The 16,233-nt window shown below is 40.7% G+C and overlaps 1 protein-coding gene across 5 annotated transcripts in view; it reads left to right on the top strand.

Annotated features, from left to right (window-relative positions):
- Positions 1 to 16,233, top strand: part of CEPT1 (choline/ethanolamine phosphotransferase 1) — a 72,505-nt gene that overhangs the window by 41,008 nt on the left and 15,264 nt on the right. For 3 of the 5 annotated variants that reach the window (XM_074850133.1, XM_074850132.1, XM_074850131.1), the window contains exons 2-4: positions 1,336 to 1,737; positions 5,914 to 6,061; positions 7,058 to 7,199. In XM_074850133.1, coding sequence (XP_074706234.1) covers positions 1,342 to 1,737; positions 5,914 to 6,061; positions 7,058 to 7,199 — 686 coding nt within the window. In that variant the 5' untranslated portion in view covers positions 1,336 to 1,341. Of the gene's footprint in view, positions 1 to 1,335; positions 1,738 to 5,913; positions 6,062 to 7,057; positions 7,200 to 14,362; positions 14,448 to 16,233 lie in introns of all 5 variants that reach the window. The other 2 variants (XM_074850134.1, XM_074850135.1) reach the window with 2 other exon arrangements.

Raw genomic sequence — 16,233 nt, 5'->3', positions numbered from 1 at the left:
TTGGTTGTTTTCTCTCCTCGGGGGCAGTAACCGTTCAGGCAGAGAGGAAAAGTGTATAATTTTCTACATTGGCACTAATTTTCCTGGTCATCCAGGACAGCACTCACAGGGGGAACCTCCTAGGTGACTAAGTCTGATTTCCTGATAAATGAATGGGTGCAAGTCTGCCTGCTCCCAAACTTACCAAGTTACTGCATAAGCCAGGCCCTGTTTGCTTACTTTCTCCTCTCCTCCCACTGACAGGGCTTTCTGAGCCTGGCTTTTCACTGTCGGAAATTGCCTTCATTAAGCTGTGGAGAGTGGAAATGAGTGCTTCTTCTTATACCAGTATTGATCTTTGATTTACATAGTTTATTTTCCCTACCTGGTATGTGCGTTGCTGGTGGCTTTAGAGATAGCTGTCGTCTTCCCCTCTCTAGCTTCGTTCTGCTAGACTTCACAGCTAAGTGTTTGGGGTTTTTTTCTGTTTGGCTCTTGTAGATAAATAGCAATTTTTTCTTTATAGTCTCCTTTACTGCTTCTCCTCTAGTTTGTATGGGGAGTTATGTGTTTCTGGTTACCGGCCTCCAAGGGGGACGGAACATTGTGAGGGTCCTTGTTTGTGCTGGAAATGCTGTTCCTGACCCTGTGTTTTCTTTTCACAGCTGCTGCATGCAGGTGTCTGTAGGCTGTCTTTGACTAGCTAAAGCTCTCTAACTCCTGCATGCTTCTTGCATATCTTAAAAGTTGAATAGACAATAAGCTTTCACCTGAACTGGGTTAAATTTGGAGAAGAAGGCCACAGCAAAACTGAAATAAGGAAAGAGTGATCTGAAAAAAATGCTTATAACTGCCTTCAGGTGGTTGCTCAGCATCACCAGAGAGGCAAAGCTTCTCCAAACCAGTTAAACTAAACCCACTACAAATACAAAGAAATCTTTAGTGCCATCAGTTGATAAGCTAAAGTGGTGTGTGTCTGTTGCGTACAGCTAGCTGTCCCGTGAGAGAGATGCGAGGGGACAGACTGTGCCTTAGTCTGTAACGTAAGTCAGTGGTGTGGTGTAAGTTTCTACTGCTGATGAAATTTAGGCTGGTGGCTGCAGGATATTTGCTTCAATAAGCAGCAAGGAAAGTAAACGAGTGCAACTTACCATTTTATAACTTCACTGAGAACGTTCCTGTCTTTCCCTCAGCAATTCTCCAAATATCTTCTCTAAGGGAGAACTCATATAAAATCTCCTTGGTTTGCTGCTGGCAAATGAAACGCTCCTTAGAGCAGCACCTAAAAACTTCTGATATCTTCAAATCTCATTTGTGCTCTTCACCTTCAGTATGTCTCAACCCTTTTTGTTGCAGGATCTTATGATTCTCCGTAACAGCTGCTACCTGCCAAATAAAAATTCTGAGGCCAACCAATCCATGAGCGGGCATCGAAACATAAAGAGGAGATGTGGGGAGTCGCACCTCGAATCCCCTGCGGGCTGCGGTCACGGTCCCGCCGCTGGATGCGTGTTAAGCAAACTAGTTCAGTTGCCTACACCTCCTTTGTCAAAGCACCAGCTGAAACGGTTAGAAGAACATAAATATCAGAGTGCTGGACGATCCCTGCTTGAACCCCTAATGCAAGGTTACTGGGAATGGTTAGTTGGAAGAGTTCCAGCCTGGATTGCCCCGAATCTGATCACCATCATTGGACTGTTAATAAATATATTTACAACTCTGCTATTAGTATATTACTGCCCAACAGCTACAGAACAGGTAAGTTATGGACCTCTGACAGTCTTTGTTCGTAGTTACTGTCATCTAGCAGCAGTTGGCACTGCTTTCTGGTGGGTGCTCATCTTTGGAGAACTGTTTCTCGTTGTCCAGCCTGCAGTTTTCATACATTTAAGCTATTCCTTAGAAACATTTGTAATGTGTGTGTCTCTGTGTGAGTGCTTGCGTGCAAAAAAGAGCACATACGGATTTTGTGGTTAGCAGGCCGCTTGCTGAGTAAAACAGCGGTTCCTCTGGCCAACGTGCACCGTATGAAAGGGGGTCTAGTACCAAAATAGCTGTTCTGGTTGCAGCTGTGAGGACCTGCTGAGTGAAAGCTGCAGCCCCACAAGGCTTGAGTGTGTGTACAGACAATTAAGAAATGGATTTGCAGCTGGCTTCCTTGCTTGCATGGCACGCGGAGTTTTTTTGCCTGTTTACTTTTTCTGCTTGTGACTGGGTTAGTCACCTTCAGCTTTCTGATCTAGAGTTACCACACAACAAGAAGTGCAAGGTGACTCGATTGGCAGCGAGCGGAATCTGCCTGCGAGCCCAGCTAGAGTTGCAACACAGCGAGGAACTCGAGCTCAGACAAGGGACTGAGCTTCAAAGTGGTGCAGTTTGGGAGATCAAGGCCGGCTGCTTCCTCTGTGGCTGGAGTGACTAAACCCAGCTTACCAGAATAAAGGAGCACCTTTCTTCATCCCGTGTGGGCCCTGGCAGTTCATATTACCAGGCAGCTCTGATCAGGACCTCGGGTACAGTGTGTGATGAGCTGTGGGAACACACAGTTGTCCTCTTGAGCAGCATGCAGCCTGATTAGTCCGTGCTGTGAGAAGGCTGGATAAAAGTCAGTAGTTTTATTTGTTCTGAATGCACTAAAAGCTTCTGACCTGTCCTCAGGAGAACTGTCTTCCTGTGATTCCTGGTTTCAGAGGTACAAAAGTCTTTAGGAGGCATTTCAGGTTACTAGGTTCAAAGACTTTTTTCCCTCACTAGTTACCTCATAAGCCACTTGAAGACTTTCATTTTTGTGCACTGGAAAATTTTTGTCATTTGAATATTGAATCTTACAAGCTGCTCATATCTGTATGCACTGAAAAAATGAATTATTTGGTACAGAAAATGTATTACATATCAAAGAGCTGGAGAATCTCTCATGAGTTCTGGCTTTTAAAATATCTGAATTCCTTCGTAACCAAGTTTCGCAGCAGAGGTTGGGAAAACGCTTCGTAGTCAAGCGACATGCAGTTTGTTTCCAGCCAGGGTCTAAAAAAAACCCACTTAGGTTGGCACATCCAACACTCTGCGTCCCTGTTCCACATATGACATAGCAAAGGGATGTTTGCCTCTTCTAGAAATCTGCTGAAGTACATACTTTCACAATAACATGTGGGATTTGGCAGGTGTAAGATAAAAAGTTAGTATTAAGTTTGAGCAGGGACTACTTAGAGCTGCTCCTTCCTTTTTCAGACTATGGCATTGTGTGGCTTGGTTTTAACTTGCTGCTTACTCCCATAGCAGTATTATGTGGGGGCTGAGGCTTGAAAGCCAGTTTGAGAGAGAGACTTCAACCTGTCTTTATTTCAGCAACTTGCCAGCTAGTATAGGCCACTGAACCAGAGCATAATTTAAAATGTAGAGTACAGTTGTATTTTGGTGATTAAACTTCAGAATTATGCGCTAAGCTACACTCAGAGCATCGGAAAGTCAGTGTTGGCTGCAGCCTGTTGTATTAAAACGCTGTTTAGTGTTTAACAGTTTAAGAGTTACTTTGTGCTAAGTGAATGAGATTGTCTTTTCGCTTTAGCAGAAAAATAACTTTCTGCTGAGGTAGCTTTCAGCCTGATCTGATTTGCCATATGGCACTGCAGCCCTGCATGCTGGCTCGACAGGGAGGATGCCATCTCGGTGGTGGAGCTGTGAGCTTGTGCTTTTTAAGTGTCAAGTAGCTGTCTGGGGAAGAAAATGGGGCTTTGAAATTCCAGAAACAGATTTTTTTTTTTTTTTTCCTGAAAGCACTATTGCTTTCAGATGTAAATTGTCTTTTCCTTGTAGCTCAGTCTTAGTTCCGCTTTTTTCAAAAGTGACTTGTCTCTTCCTGTTGATGAAAGGTGTAGCCAAGGGATGTAGCGATCACTTACAGCCTCACTGGTAGCCAAAAAGAAAGTGAGATACAAATAATTCTACTGCCTGCTTAGTTGTGGGGACCCCACCTAGCAAAGTGCTGAGCATTGGAATGGTACCTGATTTTTTTTTTAAAAAAAAAAAAGGAAAAAATATTTGGATAAGAGAGGGAGCTGTGAAATGTCATATAGCTACAAATAACATCTAAGTGGAAACTACACTGGTAATGAAAGTAGCATTTAAGAAAGAAGAGTCAGCAGTCTGATATTTTTTTTTTTTTTAAAGTTTATAGAGAAAAATTGCATGACCCTGAGGGTAACTTAAACATTGCCTAAAAAAAAAATCTATGCTTGAGCAATAGAAAGGGTACAATGGGATGGGATTCTGTGGCATCAAAACCTTGTCTGAATGTGGTCATCTGCTTCTGGGTGACACACTTTTTCCCCTTACCTCTCTCTTCTTGTGGTGGTTTGTATAGATACACTGCTAAAAGCAGAGCGTGGTGCCAGCTTTTGAGGCAGAATGAACTGTTTTACTAAAATGCAGTAGCAGGAACAATGCAAATTGTAGAAAGAAATATATTTAAGCTGATGTGCTACGGCTGAGGGAACTAGTGTTGTTTAGTCTGGAGAAGAGGAGGCTGAGGGGAGACCTCATGGCCCTCTCCAACTCCCTGACAGGAGGGTGCAGAGAGGGGGGAGGAGTCTCTTGAGCCAAGGAACCAGCGCCAGGCCAAGAGGGAATGGCCTCAAGTTGCTCCAGGGAAGGTTTAGACTGGCTCTTAGGAAATATTTCTTTACAGAACTGGTTGTTGGGTGTTGGAATGAGCTGCCCAGGGAGGTGGTGGAGTCCCCATCCCTGGAGGTGTTTAAGAGTTGGGTTGACAGAGCACTCAGGGATATGGTGTAGTTGGGAACTGTCAATGTTAGGTTAATGGTTGGACTGGATGATCTTCAAGGTCTTTTCCAACCTAGACAATTCTGTGATTCTGTGAAATGAGTCATGGTTGTGGAGACCACAGGAAGCTGGACTCTAGAGCTTTATGAGAGGCAAGTCAGCTCGATTAAGCTACTTAGCTGTATTTGAACTTTATTGGCGTGGTCTGTAAAATAGAGCTGCTCATAAATGCTCACACTTTTATAAAGTGGGTCAAATGTGAAGGTCACAAGATACCCAATAATATCTGTTTTATGGATGTGTAAATTGAGACAGACTGATGGCAACCTTCTGGCTTTTGTGGTCATAATGGTTTATGCTTCAGATACTGCAAAAAGCTTGAATTGTAGTCTTTGGTCTAGGAGGGATTAGGTACTGTTTGTATTTTTGTAGAAACAGAAACTGCTGTGCAGGATGTGGATATTAAGGGTTATTAACATAGAGTTGGCAAAGCTGCTGTTACCTAGTAATAGGAAAAAACAGTTGGTGGTGGAGGTGCTGCACTGCAGAGCACTGGAGCTCTACCTATCTTGGAAAATGTAATAGCTAAACTTGAACTCTAAAAGTTTGAGCACTTGCAGTGACATGGTTCTCAAATGCCACTGCAGCCTGGTAATACCCTGTACTTGGCAGTGTCGTAGTACGTGACACCTCCCTGAGGCCTTGTGAAGATGAGCTCAGTGTTTGTGACACAGCTGAACGTTTTGGGGGCTAAAAAAAGTTTTTGAGCTTCTAAATCACTTGGACGACTGGTACAGACCCCCGCTGGAAATAGAAGCAAGACAGGAACTTAATTGCACACCACTTTGCAAAGGTAGTACTGTAACTTTTTTTTTTTCAGATGTACAAGGCAGCTTCCTGCTTTAGAAAATGTGCTGTACCTATTAACCTAAACTCGTAATTCTTCTCACTGTTTTATTTACGTTTCACATGTCATAACCCCCTCTGCCTGTCCTTGCAAGGACCAGCTGCTGAAAGGTCCGTGCGTGTGATGCAGAAGTATGTGCAAATGAAAAACTACTCTATGAGAGTGTAAGATAGATCAACTTCAGGCTTTTTTTTTTTTAAGGTTTAAAAAAAAAAAAATCTTTTACTCTCATTGACTTTCTTTCTTAGGCACCTCCCTGGGCATACATTGCTTGTGCATGTGGCCTTTTCATCTACCAGTCTCTGGATGCAATAGATGGAAAACAAGCAAGAAGGACAAATAGCAGTACTCCGTTAGGAGAACTTTTTGATCATGGCTGTGATTCACTTTCCACAGGTATTGTCATTTTTAATTGAAGTATGAGGATTAAATGACTCTATTTCAGGGATCAAATCTGGAATTCAGAAAAATGTTTCTTTACTGAAGAAGAGGACAACTGATATTGCTGAATGTATAGCTTTTCAGTCAACCTTCTTTCCATAGACAGTATCCTTGATCAACTGAATGTCTTCTCCTGTATTATACTGGAAAAAATGAAGCATGTGAGTAATTCAATCTGAGTCAGCAGTCTTCTGTGTGTGCTTTATCAGAGGCTTCGTTCTAAAAAATTTTCTGTAAGAAGTTGACAAAATGCTCTATTATATTTTAGATTGAATCTATATAGTGATTTCAAGACAGGTTATGAAGCCTAAAAACTGGCAAGGTAGAAGTCAGAGTTTTAAGATTAGAATCCGCAAGACCAGTTCCTAGATAAGTAAGAGTTCATTGAGCCAGTCTGAAGTTTAACCCCATTGCGAAAGAAGGGTCTGATGCTTTTGGTTACTTAAATTCTAAAGCTCTTATGCTTTAATTTTTTATGAATGCTTTATCAAAGTCATGTATTAAAGGGTGGAGGGGAAAGCATAGATACCTTATGAATCTTGAATGACACCTTGGATTTTCTTAATGACATAATAAAAGTTCAGAAAATGGGGAAAAGTATGTCCAGCACGTCTTGGATACTTGAGAAAACGCCAAAACTCTGGCCACAGGCTGCAACTGCATAAATCACTCAAATCTCTTGATGTCTAATCCCATTAAGTCCAATGTCCAGTGTAGGAGACTAAGAAACGATACTGAGGACTTATGATAACTAAGTTTAAATGTACATTTTACGGTCTGTACTTTTTTAAAATGGAAGTGTTAATCTCTTATGTCTGAAATAAAACACATCAGGATACCTTCATGCTGTCTCTCCATCTCTGGGTCCTTTTGTTAGATTTGTTTCTGGTAAGGATCTTTACGTACATACACACTTTATCTTTTTACTATGTGACTGATTTTCTTCTGCAGTATTTGTGGTTTTGGGAACTTGTATTGCTGTGCAGCTGGGAACGAACCCTGACTGGATGTTCTTTTGTTGTTTTGCTGGAACATTCATGTTTTACTGCGCACATTGGCAGACGTACGTCTCTGGAACGTTGCGCTTTGGCATGTAAGTACCTTGGCTGAAAATAAAACTGAAAGTTAGGCTGCTTTTCTGTCTAGTTGCACTTTATGTGATTGTAGTTCAGATCCTTAAAGCAGTAGTAAATTATTTATATTCATATATACACACTTAGAGCTTGTGGCAGCTATTACCTGTTGGATCCGCAATTAATACTGAGAGTTACTTAGCTTGTTTTAGAAGCAGTAAAATATCCTTTTGTCATATTAGTTAATTAGGAGCTTCTGATGTGATTTAAACCTAAATAAATAAGGGGCAGTACCTGATGTTTCATCCCCAAGAATAGAATGCTTTTGTCAGATGGTGGCAGTCTGGCTTTAGTATTCAGTTAACTACCTACCTCTTGATTTTGCTTGACTTGTGATGGTGTATAGTTAATCTTCACTATTAACCATAACTCTTAAAATACAATGTATTAATTGACGTTGTGCCTACAATTTAAAGTTCTGAATCCCTTTTAGTTAGTGTAGACCATGATTCTATCAATAATGGAACCAAAATTGCAATGCCAAGAAAGTCAACAGCGTAAATCCTGTTTACTGTTGGGTGAGGGTAAGCATGGAAACAGAACAGAAGGAATTGGTGAGCTGTGGGATTCACTAGCCTTAACGTGGAAATGTATGTTTGTTCTGTTTTTCCATTCATAGGTCTTGCAATCTAACCAATATATTTCAAGTAAATGTACTGCAGAATGATTTTGCACCTGGAAACCTCTGCAATTTGTCCTTAGTTTGCATGGGATTTTGAAACAGTGCTACAACATGTACCATTTATTTACAGTCTATTGTTATTGATCTATAGATACCCAGATTCTGCGCTAAAACAGTACAATTGTGAACCTCTTGTCTGTAACAGCTCTTATTGACAGAATACTAATGCAGATTCTCTTGAGAAACTTCTGTGTTTCTGCTCAAAAATGTAAGATGACAGAGCAGTTTTCAATGTCTATTGGAGGAAGAAAAGAAAAAAATCTAGATGCCTGTTCTAATCCTGACTACACCAAACCAGGTAGAATAGTTTCAGTCAATTCTCTGCTACTTAAATCATTAAAGTAGGGCATCTGGCTCAAATCTTGTACTGTTTTAGGCTTCCTACTTTCATCCCGTACTGAAAGTCTCAATACTGAATGTTTTTAGCTCCCTTTGAACTTTACAGGGCCCTGATAATTAAAGTTGTCCTGTTACCGGTCAAATAACCCAAAAAACCCCAGCCTTGGCATGTGCTTGACTTTACAGATGCAAGTATCAAACCCACCTAATTTGCCTTTGTGCCTCAGACAAATGTGTACATTACTCTTGGTATTCACTGTAATTTTTGCTTTTGTGATGAGTCTTTATATTTTGGAGATGGCATTTTGTAGCGGATACTGTTGTTCTGCGTGGCCTTATGAGAATTGATCCATCAATATATAATTTAGAGGAGGCAATAAGCACACAAATGTATGTGTATCATTATTTTAGATAATGGACAGCACTGTGTAGTAAACACATTTGTTTCTTCACTTGCCCCATGTCCTAAGGTTAATAGAGTGCCATAAGCTGACGTTCATTTCTTTGGCAAAAACTCTGAGATTATGGATCCGGTTAACTGATTCTCACTGTCTGATACTAGTTTTTTCTAAAGCTTTCATTTCTCCAATCATAAAACTGAAAAAAAGTCTATATTTTATCTACCCTTTCAGATTCACTGGAGCGCACAGGTTAGGTATTCTAACTCCTGAATAAGTGGAATCGGAGACAGCTGTTGAAAGGAGCCGAAAAGGCCTTAGTGCACAGTAGCCTTTTCCTGTCTGTGTATCCTGAGTAGTAACTTTATGTCAAAAACACACTGAGGGGGCTGTGAACAGTAGTGATGTTTTAGGAGATGTGACAGCGTTTCTAACTTGCCTTCCATTCCAATGAAGCAGAAAGGAGCACACAGTTGGTTATCACTTATTGTGTGAGGAGATTGTCCAAGAAATTGTATTTCATTAGAGATCAACTCGATAAGCAAATTGGAAACAGCTCAGAGAAGAGCAGCAGACTGCTAAAGCGAGATTAATATTTTACTCGTTCCACACAGCTCAAACTTGAACAGGTAAATGTATAATCAACTTGGCTTGCTGAAAAAGTCCATTGTCTTAAAAAAAAAAAAAAAAAAATTAGTGTGTCCAATTGAGTGTATGCTTGTGGAACAGACTGTCTGATTCGTATGTGCTGTCACTGTACCAGCCTTGGAGCTGTGCAGAGTGCCCTTTGTGTCAGACTCTCTGAGCAGGAGTGTTCACCCTGAGGGAGGAAGAAATGGGATTGCTTCTACTGAATTCCTATGGAATATTGCAGGTGGAGTAGGAGAAGTATTAGTTTCGTTGTGCTTGGTTACTGAATACATCAGCTGTGCTGGCTCTTTTTCTTCCTACTGCCAACTGCAGGGAGCTGTGCTGCACTACTCCAAGACTGTAGAATAATCAGTTGAGGCGGTAAGCTCCATCTTTAAATGATCATATAATTTTATTAGATCTTGGCAGCTGATGCAGACTGTTGAAAAAGCAACTCGAGTTGGTTAAATAGCTCACAAAAATAGCTAGAGGTCAGTATTGCTTAAAAATTCCCCGTGAGGAAGCAGGAAGTGTCTCAAAGCAAGTTGGGCTGGCGACAGTAAAAGTCACTATAGTAACATCAGCAGCGCAGAGGCAGCAGGGAACAGCATAGATAGTTGTGTGCAGAAGTTTTGGTTAAGAACAAACACCCAGCCTGGGAGTGGGCTCCTGAAAGAGCAGGAATATATTGCACATTTGAAGAAACTAAAAGGTGATTCTGAATTGCGGGAGAACATTTAATATTAAACTAATTCAAATACTTTGCTCTCCTGTTCTGTTTGTCAGCACAGTTACTGGTTTCTCTGGATTGTGGACTTGCTGTGCTGCGGTACAGAATGAGCTTTGTTTCAGGCTTGATCTCGTATGAGTGCAGCTGTGCCATAACTGGGCATCTCTGGTTTGGAAAAAGTGCCTTTTTCTTCTGCATATCACAAAAATCAAACTGGCAAGCCCCAATGGACTTCCATGCATCCGTGTGGAAGCAGAAACATGCTGCGGAAACCAGAAGCGTTAGGGAATATGGTGCACAAACCCTGAAAGGAATTTGCCTGCTGTTAGCTGGAGCCCAGTTGTGATTACTAGCTCTGGTTCTCCCAGACCCAAACTGACTCCATTTGGATTCAGTACTGCACCTGCTTGCTGTTCTGGCTTCAGGATTAGGAGATGTGTGTGTTTATGCAGGTTCAGTGCTGTATTCAGCCTTACAAGGTCAGTGCACAGACAGTCTGACTCTGCAGGAGCTGTCTCAAATCCAGGATAGTGAGAAGTGAAGCTAGAGCTATTAGTCTGTGTCAGATCTGAGCGGGTTCTGCACTGCAGCCTTCTTAAGAAACAGGAAACACAGCACTGCACAGGTACCTTTGGACGTGGGGGGAAGTGCTAAATCCTATTTTAGAAACCCAGTGACATGAAGGTGTTGCTGCACCATGGTCTCCAGCATTTCCTCTATAAGTTATTGCATTATTTGGTTTATCCCAGCCTTTCTTAGTTGAAATATGGAACGCTGGTGATAGTAGAAACTATGGGGGGGGGGGGTGGGGTGGTGTGGTGTGGTGTGTATATAGATGTGTAAATATATACACACACAATGAGATTGAAATTAGTTTCTAAGGATGCTTCGTAAAGGCATATCAGTAAATACTGAGAGGAAGGACTGGGTCTTACCAGCTTTCATATAACTGAAAAGTTAACAATGGTATTTCGCTGTTGGAATAATAGTCCCTAGAGAAAGCAAAAGAATTCAGGCTGTCTAACAAAACAGCCGTTATTGAGGAATGTTGGAGAATTTGGGGAACATTCTTGTTCAGTGACACTGTAGCAGTTGTGCATGAGCAAGAGCCCACTTGACAATGGGGTGGTTTAGGAAGGGAAGAAGGTTAATTTGGTTAACCTTCGGAGCGCTCTTGTCAGTAATACCACTGAGGTATAAAGGAGAGATTAGCAAAGGAGTCTGTATTTCAGAAAGCTGCTGAAATGAAGCCTTCCTCTTTAGCAGTCAGCAGAAAAGCAGTTAGTGTGTTGTCTTGGATAGACAATTCACACCAAATATCAAAATACAGAGATGGAATCTTTCCAAGTCAAATTTAGCACATTGAGTTCTTGTTCTTGGGAACGGCTTCAGGATCTCAGGATTATGGTAGGAGATAAGGCAGTAATCTGCATGATTATAGGGCTTAAAACTTTCCATTTTACGAGTTTGTCCAACACTTCAAGAACTTTAACACCTTGGTTATTTGCAGAGGAAAGTTTGAAGCTCAGTAGAGTCTCTCTTGATGTCAGGGGGGAATTGGTTTCTCTACACTTGCAAGAAGTACGTGCTGAAGTATCGATGTAGTAGGTGTTAAGTTTGCTGCTTGCAACCTGCTGCCTTCTGCTTACTTCAGTGACTTCTTGCCACCTGCCAGCATTTCTGTAGTGCTCGGTGTGTGCCATATAAATACATACAAGTGCCTTGTTACAGCATTAATACATACAGCTGCAATTGCTGACGGCTGACGTAAAGGATGAAGGGGGTTTTCCACATCATGATCCTCCTCCTCTTCCTTTCCCTCTCCCAAGTCCCTTAACAGTGTTTTAAGCAGGAACCAAGCGGTCATGTGCAGAGATGCTGCAGCTGATTTTTCTGCCTTTATCATTGGAAGATGTTATTGCTGCTCTGTGAAATAGTGAGCTTCAGCATAATGGAGTAAAACACGTGGCTACTGTCTGACCTGTACAACTTTTAATCTGTTAGTGAGCAGCAAAAGGAAAAATTTACGTATCATTTTAAGTGTATTACAACAAGGAAAGGGAAAAAGCTCATGGCTCATTTTTAATGTTATTTTTACCTTGACCTGAATCTCTTGTAGCTGGAAATAGTTCTAATTCATGTAATCATTTCTTTCTCTGTACAGTTTGTTTTGTTCAGGCTATTTGTATTTCATTACGTTCAAGTGAAAATGGATTGGAATGAGTTAAGAGTAAACGCTGCAATAATGTTTAAAACTAAGCATTTGGAGTTCTAGCATGTGACTTTTAGCCTTTTTTTTTCTCTTGTGATGATGAACATTCTTTTCTTGCTGCAGTGGTTCCCTTAAGAAAACAATCCTTTGTCTCATGCTCAGATTCATAGTTCATTGCCCAGTCTGAGTAATCCCACTTGCATGCTTAGTAGATATGGATAAGACAGATGGAAGAATCATCATTTCTCAGACCAGAGTGCTGCTACGCAGAGTATTAAATAGTAGACAGATCCCCGGTGAGTTTCCCAGCCTCACAACTTCTGTATTCTGCTGAGGCAAGAGTGGTTTTGTCTGCTGTGTTTTGCTACACAGGACTGTTGCAAGGAATTCTGTATGTTGGGGAGGAGGATGGTACATAAACGCCCCCTTTAGTTTCACACCATATTAAAAAGAAGCTGTGTTAGATCAGCTGTTGTTGGTGGTGATTGACTTGATTTCAGAGCGATCTCCCGTGTAAGTATCTGTTTCCTGTTGTTCTTGGTTCACTTTCTGGAGAAATCTCTCAACTTTGAATTAAATCCTTTTGCTTCACCATTCTGGGCAAGGAAAGAATTGACTGCAGCTGTCTCTAAGCTCTGAAACTTGATTCAGTGGTGGCCCTTGTAAAATCTAATGGCTTGTTTAATCAAATAGGACCTTTTGAGAATTGCACGTGGAATATGCTCAATAAATTAGCACTGACAACAGTATATTCTGGATGCATGACTAATCAATTGCGTGTTAATTGGCTCAAGACTCTCACCAGCTTGACAAGAGAACCCAGCAGAGCAGACAGCATACAAAATAAGACTTGTCACTGCCAACATCTAAGTAGAGTTAAGCACATGCCGAGGTCGATGGCCCCCTCTTAAGCTTTCCCAGATAAATTTAAAAAAATGGATCCATGTCTGAATTACAAATAGCACGTAGAGTAACAAAGGGAAAAAAGGAAAAGAAACTGCAGCTGTTCAAAAGCACCAAAGTTAGTTGAGTTGTTTGTATATGTGACTTTCTGTATTCCCTAAAATACCAAATGTTGCCTTTTCTAACTACATACTGTGCTATGAATATTAAACTGCAAATGCTTAATGGGACTGAAATTCAGTGTACCCCCTTCCATCAGGCATGGCACTTGCACATCGTTACTGCACTTTTTAGGCTCTGTCAGTGTGATCACGATGAACTTTGTTTCTTTGATGTACCTTTTTAATCGACTGGCATGTTACTGGGTGGCAGTCTGCATGCTTCTGTTCCACGCATACTTTGATAAGCACTGCAGTAAACAGGATCTGTTATGGTGAATCTGTTACTGTGGAATTTTTTTTAAATCTAGATGGTTTGATGAAATTTTAATTTGATCAACTTCAAAATATTTTAGTTATAAAATGCTATAAATTGGCATTTTACCATAAGGAGTATGTGTGGTAGTTGTGGCTCTGGCCACAGCATATTTTTTCATCCCTTCTGTCAGGGGTGAAAAATAAATGTATACAGAACGGAGTTCGGTTACCACTGCGTAGGGTCCAGAGCTCACTTGACTTCTGTTAGTGTTATTTATCAAGAAGCCAGGGGGTTGTGTGAGCAGGGAGGTGAGAAACAGAAGATGCAGCCTGTGCTTCTGCTCTACAAAAAATACGCAGTAGCATCTTTAGATGAAGAATTTCGACATTCGGTGTCATTTGGAGATATGAGCATGGGATAGGGAGATGAGAGGTCCTGGATTATGTTTGATTATGAGCTTTATTTGCTGTGACTTGGAGCAAGGAATTTAATTTTATTTCTTTATGGACACACTGATGCTTGTGTTTGTCCATGCGTTGGAGTGGTACTGTAAAACTAAATTGTGGAAGCTCTGAATGGAGTTTTAAATATGTAAAATACTGTGTGGGTTACAATATTTTTGTTAATTCATTAATACTCTCATTTTTTGTGGTCATTAATTCCCTTCCTCTGACCTTTAAATTGTCTCAATGTTGCACAGTAGCTGTCTGGGTTTTGTTCTTTACCCTGTGACTGAAGATCTGTTCTAATGGCTCCACTTAACTAAAGTACTCAGGAAAATGTTTTGAAATGTTTCTTTCCCTCGCACATAGATTTGATGTTACGGAGTCTATGCTCTGTACAATAGCAATCCAGCTTCTCACAGGAACTCTGGGGCCCTGGTTCTGGAACTATACGGTAAAGTGAACGTTAATGCTCCCTGGCAAGCAATGGCATGGACTAAGCAGAGACAGCACCTTTGTCATGCACATAGTAATTGGTCTGTGAAAAGCACCTTTTTAAGGGTATTTCACAAGTGCTTTAATATGAGGGGAAAAAATGTTTGCAAAGTATGAATGAGCAGTAAAAAAAATCAGATCTGACTGGAAATAAATATTTTTTTGAAAGCATGCTTTACTTGAAAACAAAGCAAAAACCTGCCTGTTAAACAGAAAACCTTGCTTTAAACATTTATTTTTGTTTTGTCACAGTTCTGGCTTCACCTAAAAGATAGCCAGGGTTGTGGTTATACAGCTCTGTAAGTGCAGGTGTGGAATAATTTTGTTGGAACTACTTTTTAAAGTCGTAGAAACGTTGTTGTTGTTGCTGTTTAAATACCTTTCCACCAGAAAAAATAATTGCTTGGCTAGTTCAGGGAACTGTATGCTGTGCAATAGATTAAAAAGTCACCAGTGAGTGGTTAAAAATGCCTCTTTTGAGCTGTGCCACTTCATCTGTGTAGTCTAGTTGCTTAGCTGTGCTTGTAGCTTCATCATTAAGTAACTTCATTTCCTGGTTGTCTTTATTTTCAAAATACTTTTCCTTATGTCTGGGCTAAATATATCCTTCTCCACTCTGGTTTACCACTCTTTAGAAAGGACTTTCTCTTCCTTCTTTCAGCTTTTTTTTAAATACAGTGTATATAGGTGGGATTTTTTTCCCCCTCAATAAAATGATGTCATTAAAAGTGAGTAAGTTGCATTCCTTGAAATTTCTCATAGTTGCTGGATTATTAGCCAGGAGTTTCCCTTGAAATAGTTGAGAATATAAGAATGGCTTTTTGATAGCCTCTGTGGAACTGAGTCAGATTTTAAGAGATTTTTTGATGTTTGTTTACATACCCTTTATTAAACTTGCATGGGTGCAAATTACGCTGTGGCTTTGTTTTTTTTCCTGTAATGGTTCAGCACAATCTCTGCTTTCATGAAGCTATTAGAAAGAGTCCTTAATTACCAGCTCTACTTTAGATCCAACAATATCAGCAATCTGGTGAATCATGGTGTATGTCATATCCACTGGCTGCATCTGACAGTTTGAGCCAAATGCCAGTTAGGCGTTCTCTGAAGGTAGTCAGATGACATAATTTTTAAATACTTTGTTGACAGTCTATGAAAGGCTGGAAATACTTAGTGTCAGGAAATGGTAATGTAGCAAGCAGTAACTTGAAGGAAGGAAGAGCTTAATCAAGATTTTAGCCTGTTGTGATAATAGCATTATGACTCTGAGAAGTCATTTAGGGAGAAATAAATAAAAAAAAATCCCTTAGTACTGAAACATTCAGAGATTTCCGAAGTCACCCGTTGGTATGATAGTTATGTGAGAGGAAGCAACTCAAATTCTGTAATGAAAGTGATTTGTTTAAAATGGATGAGGACAAATTGCCGTCTAATGGGGGAGAGGGAGGAGTTGTGATTCTCTGCACAGGTGATGGAGGTGTCCTCTGTAGACCCACCTATGGTCTCCACCCTTGGAAATGATGCCTTTGCCATTCCAGAAGAAATTTGTTTCACAAATAAATGCAGCGGTTGGTAGGAGTGGTGTGTGTAGTGGATGAGCCAGGCAGAGCATTTGGTTACTTTTGCTCCAGTAACAGAATGCCAAATGTTTGCTTGTGACAAGTCCCCTCATGCACGCTAATTTTAACCAGGTTTTAAGCATACTGAATCGCAGAATAGACCTAATTATCTTAAATACTTGCATATGT

The sequence above is a fragment of the Strix aluco genome, chromosome 25 (assembly GCF_031877795.1).
Source record: "Strix aluco isolate bStrAlu1 chromosome 25, bStrAlu1.hap1, whole genome shotgun sequence".
In the NCBI taxonomy this organism is placed as follows: domain Eukaryota; kingdom Metazoa; phylum Chordata; class Aves; order Strigiformes; family Strigidae; genus Strix; species Strix aluco.
Note: the sequence above shows the minus strand (reverse complement) of the source record. Positions and strands in the feature narration are given on the sequence as shown.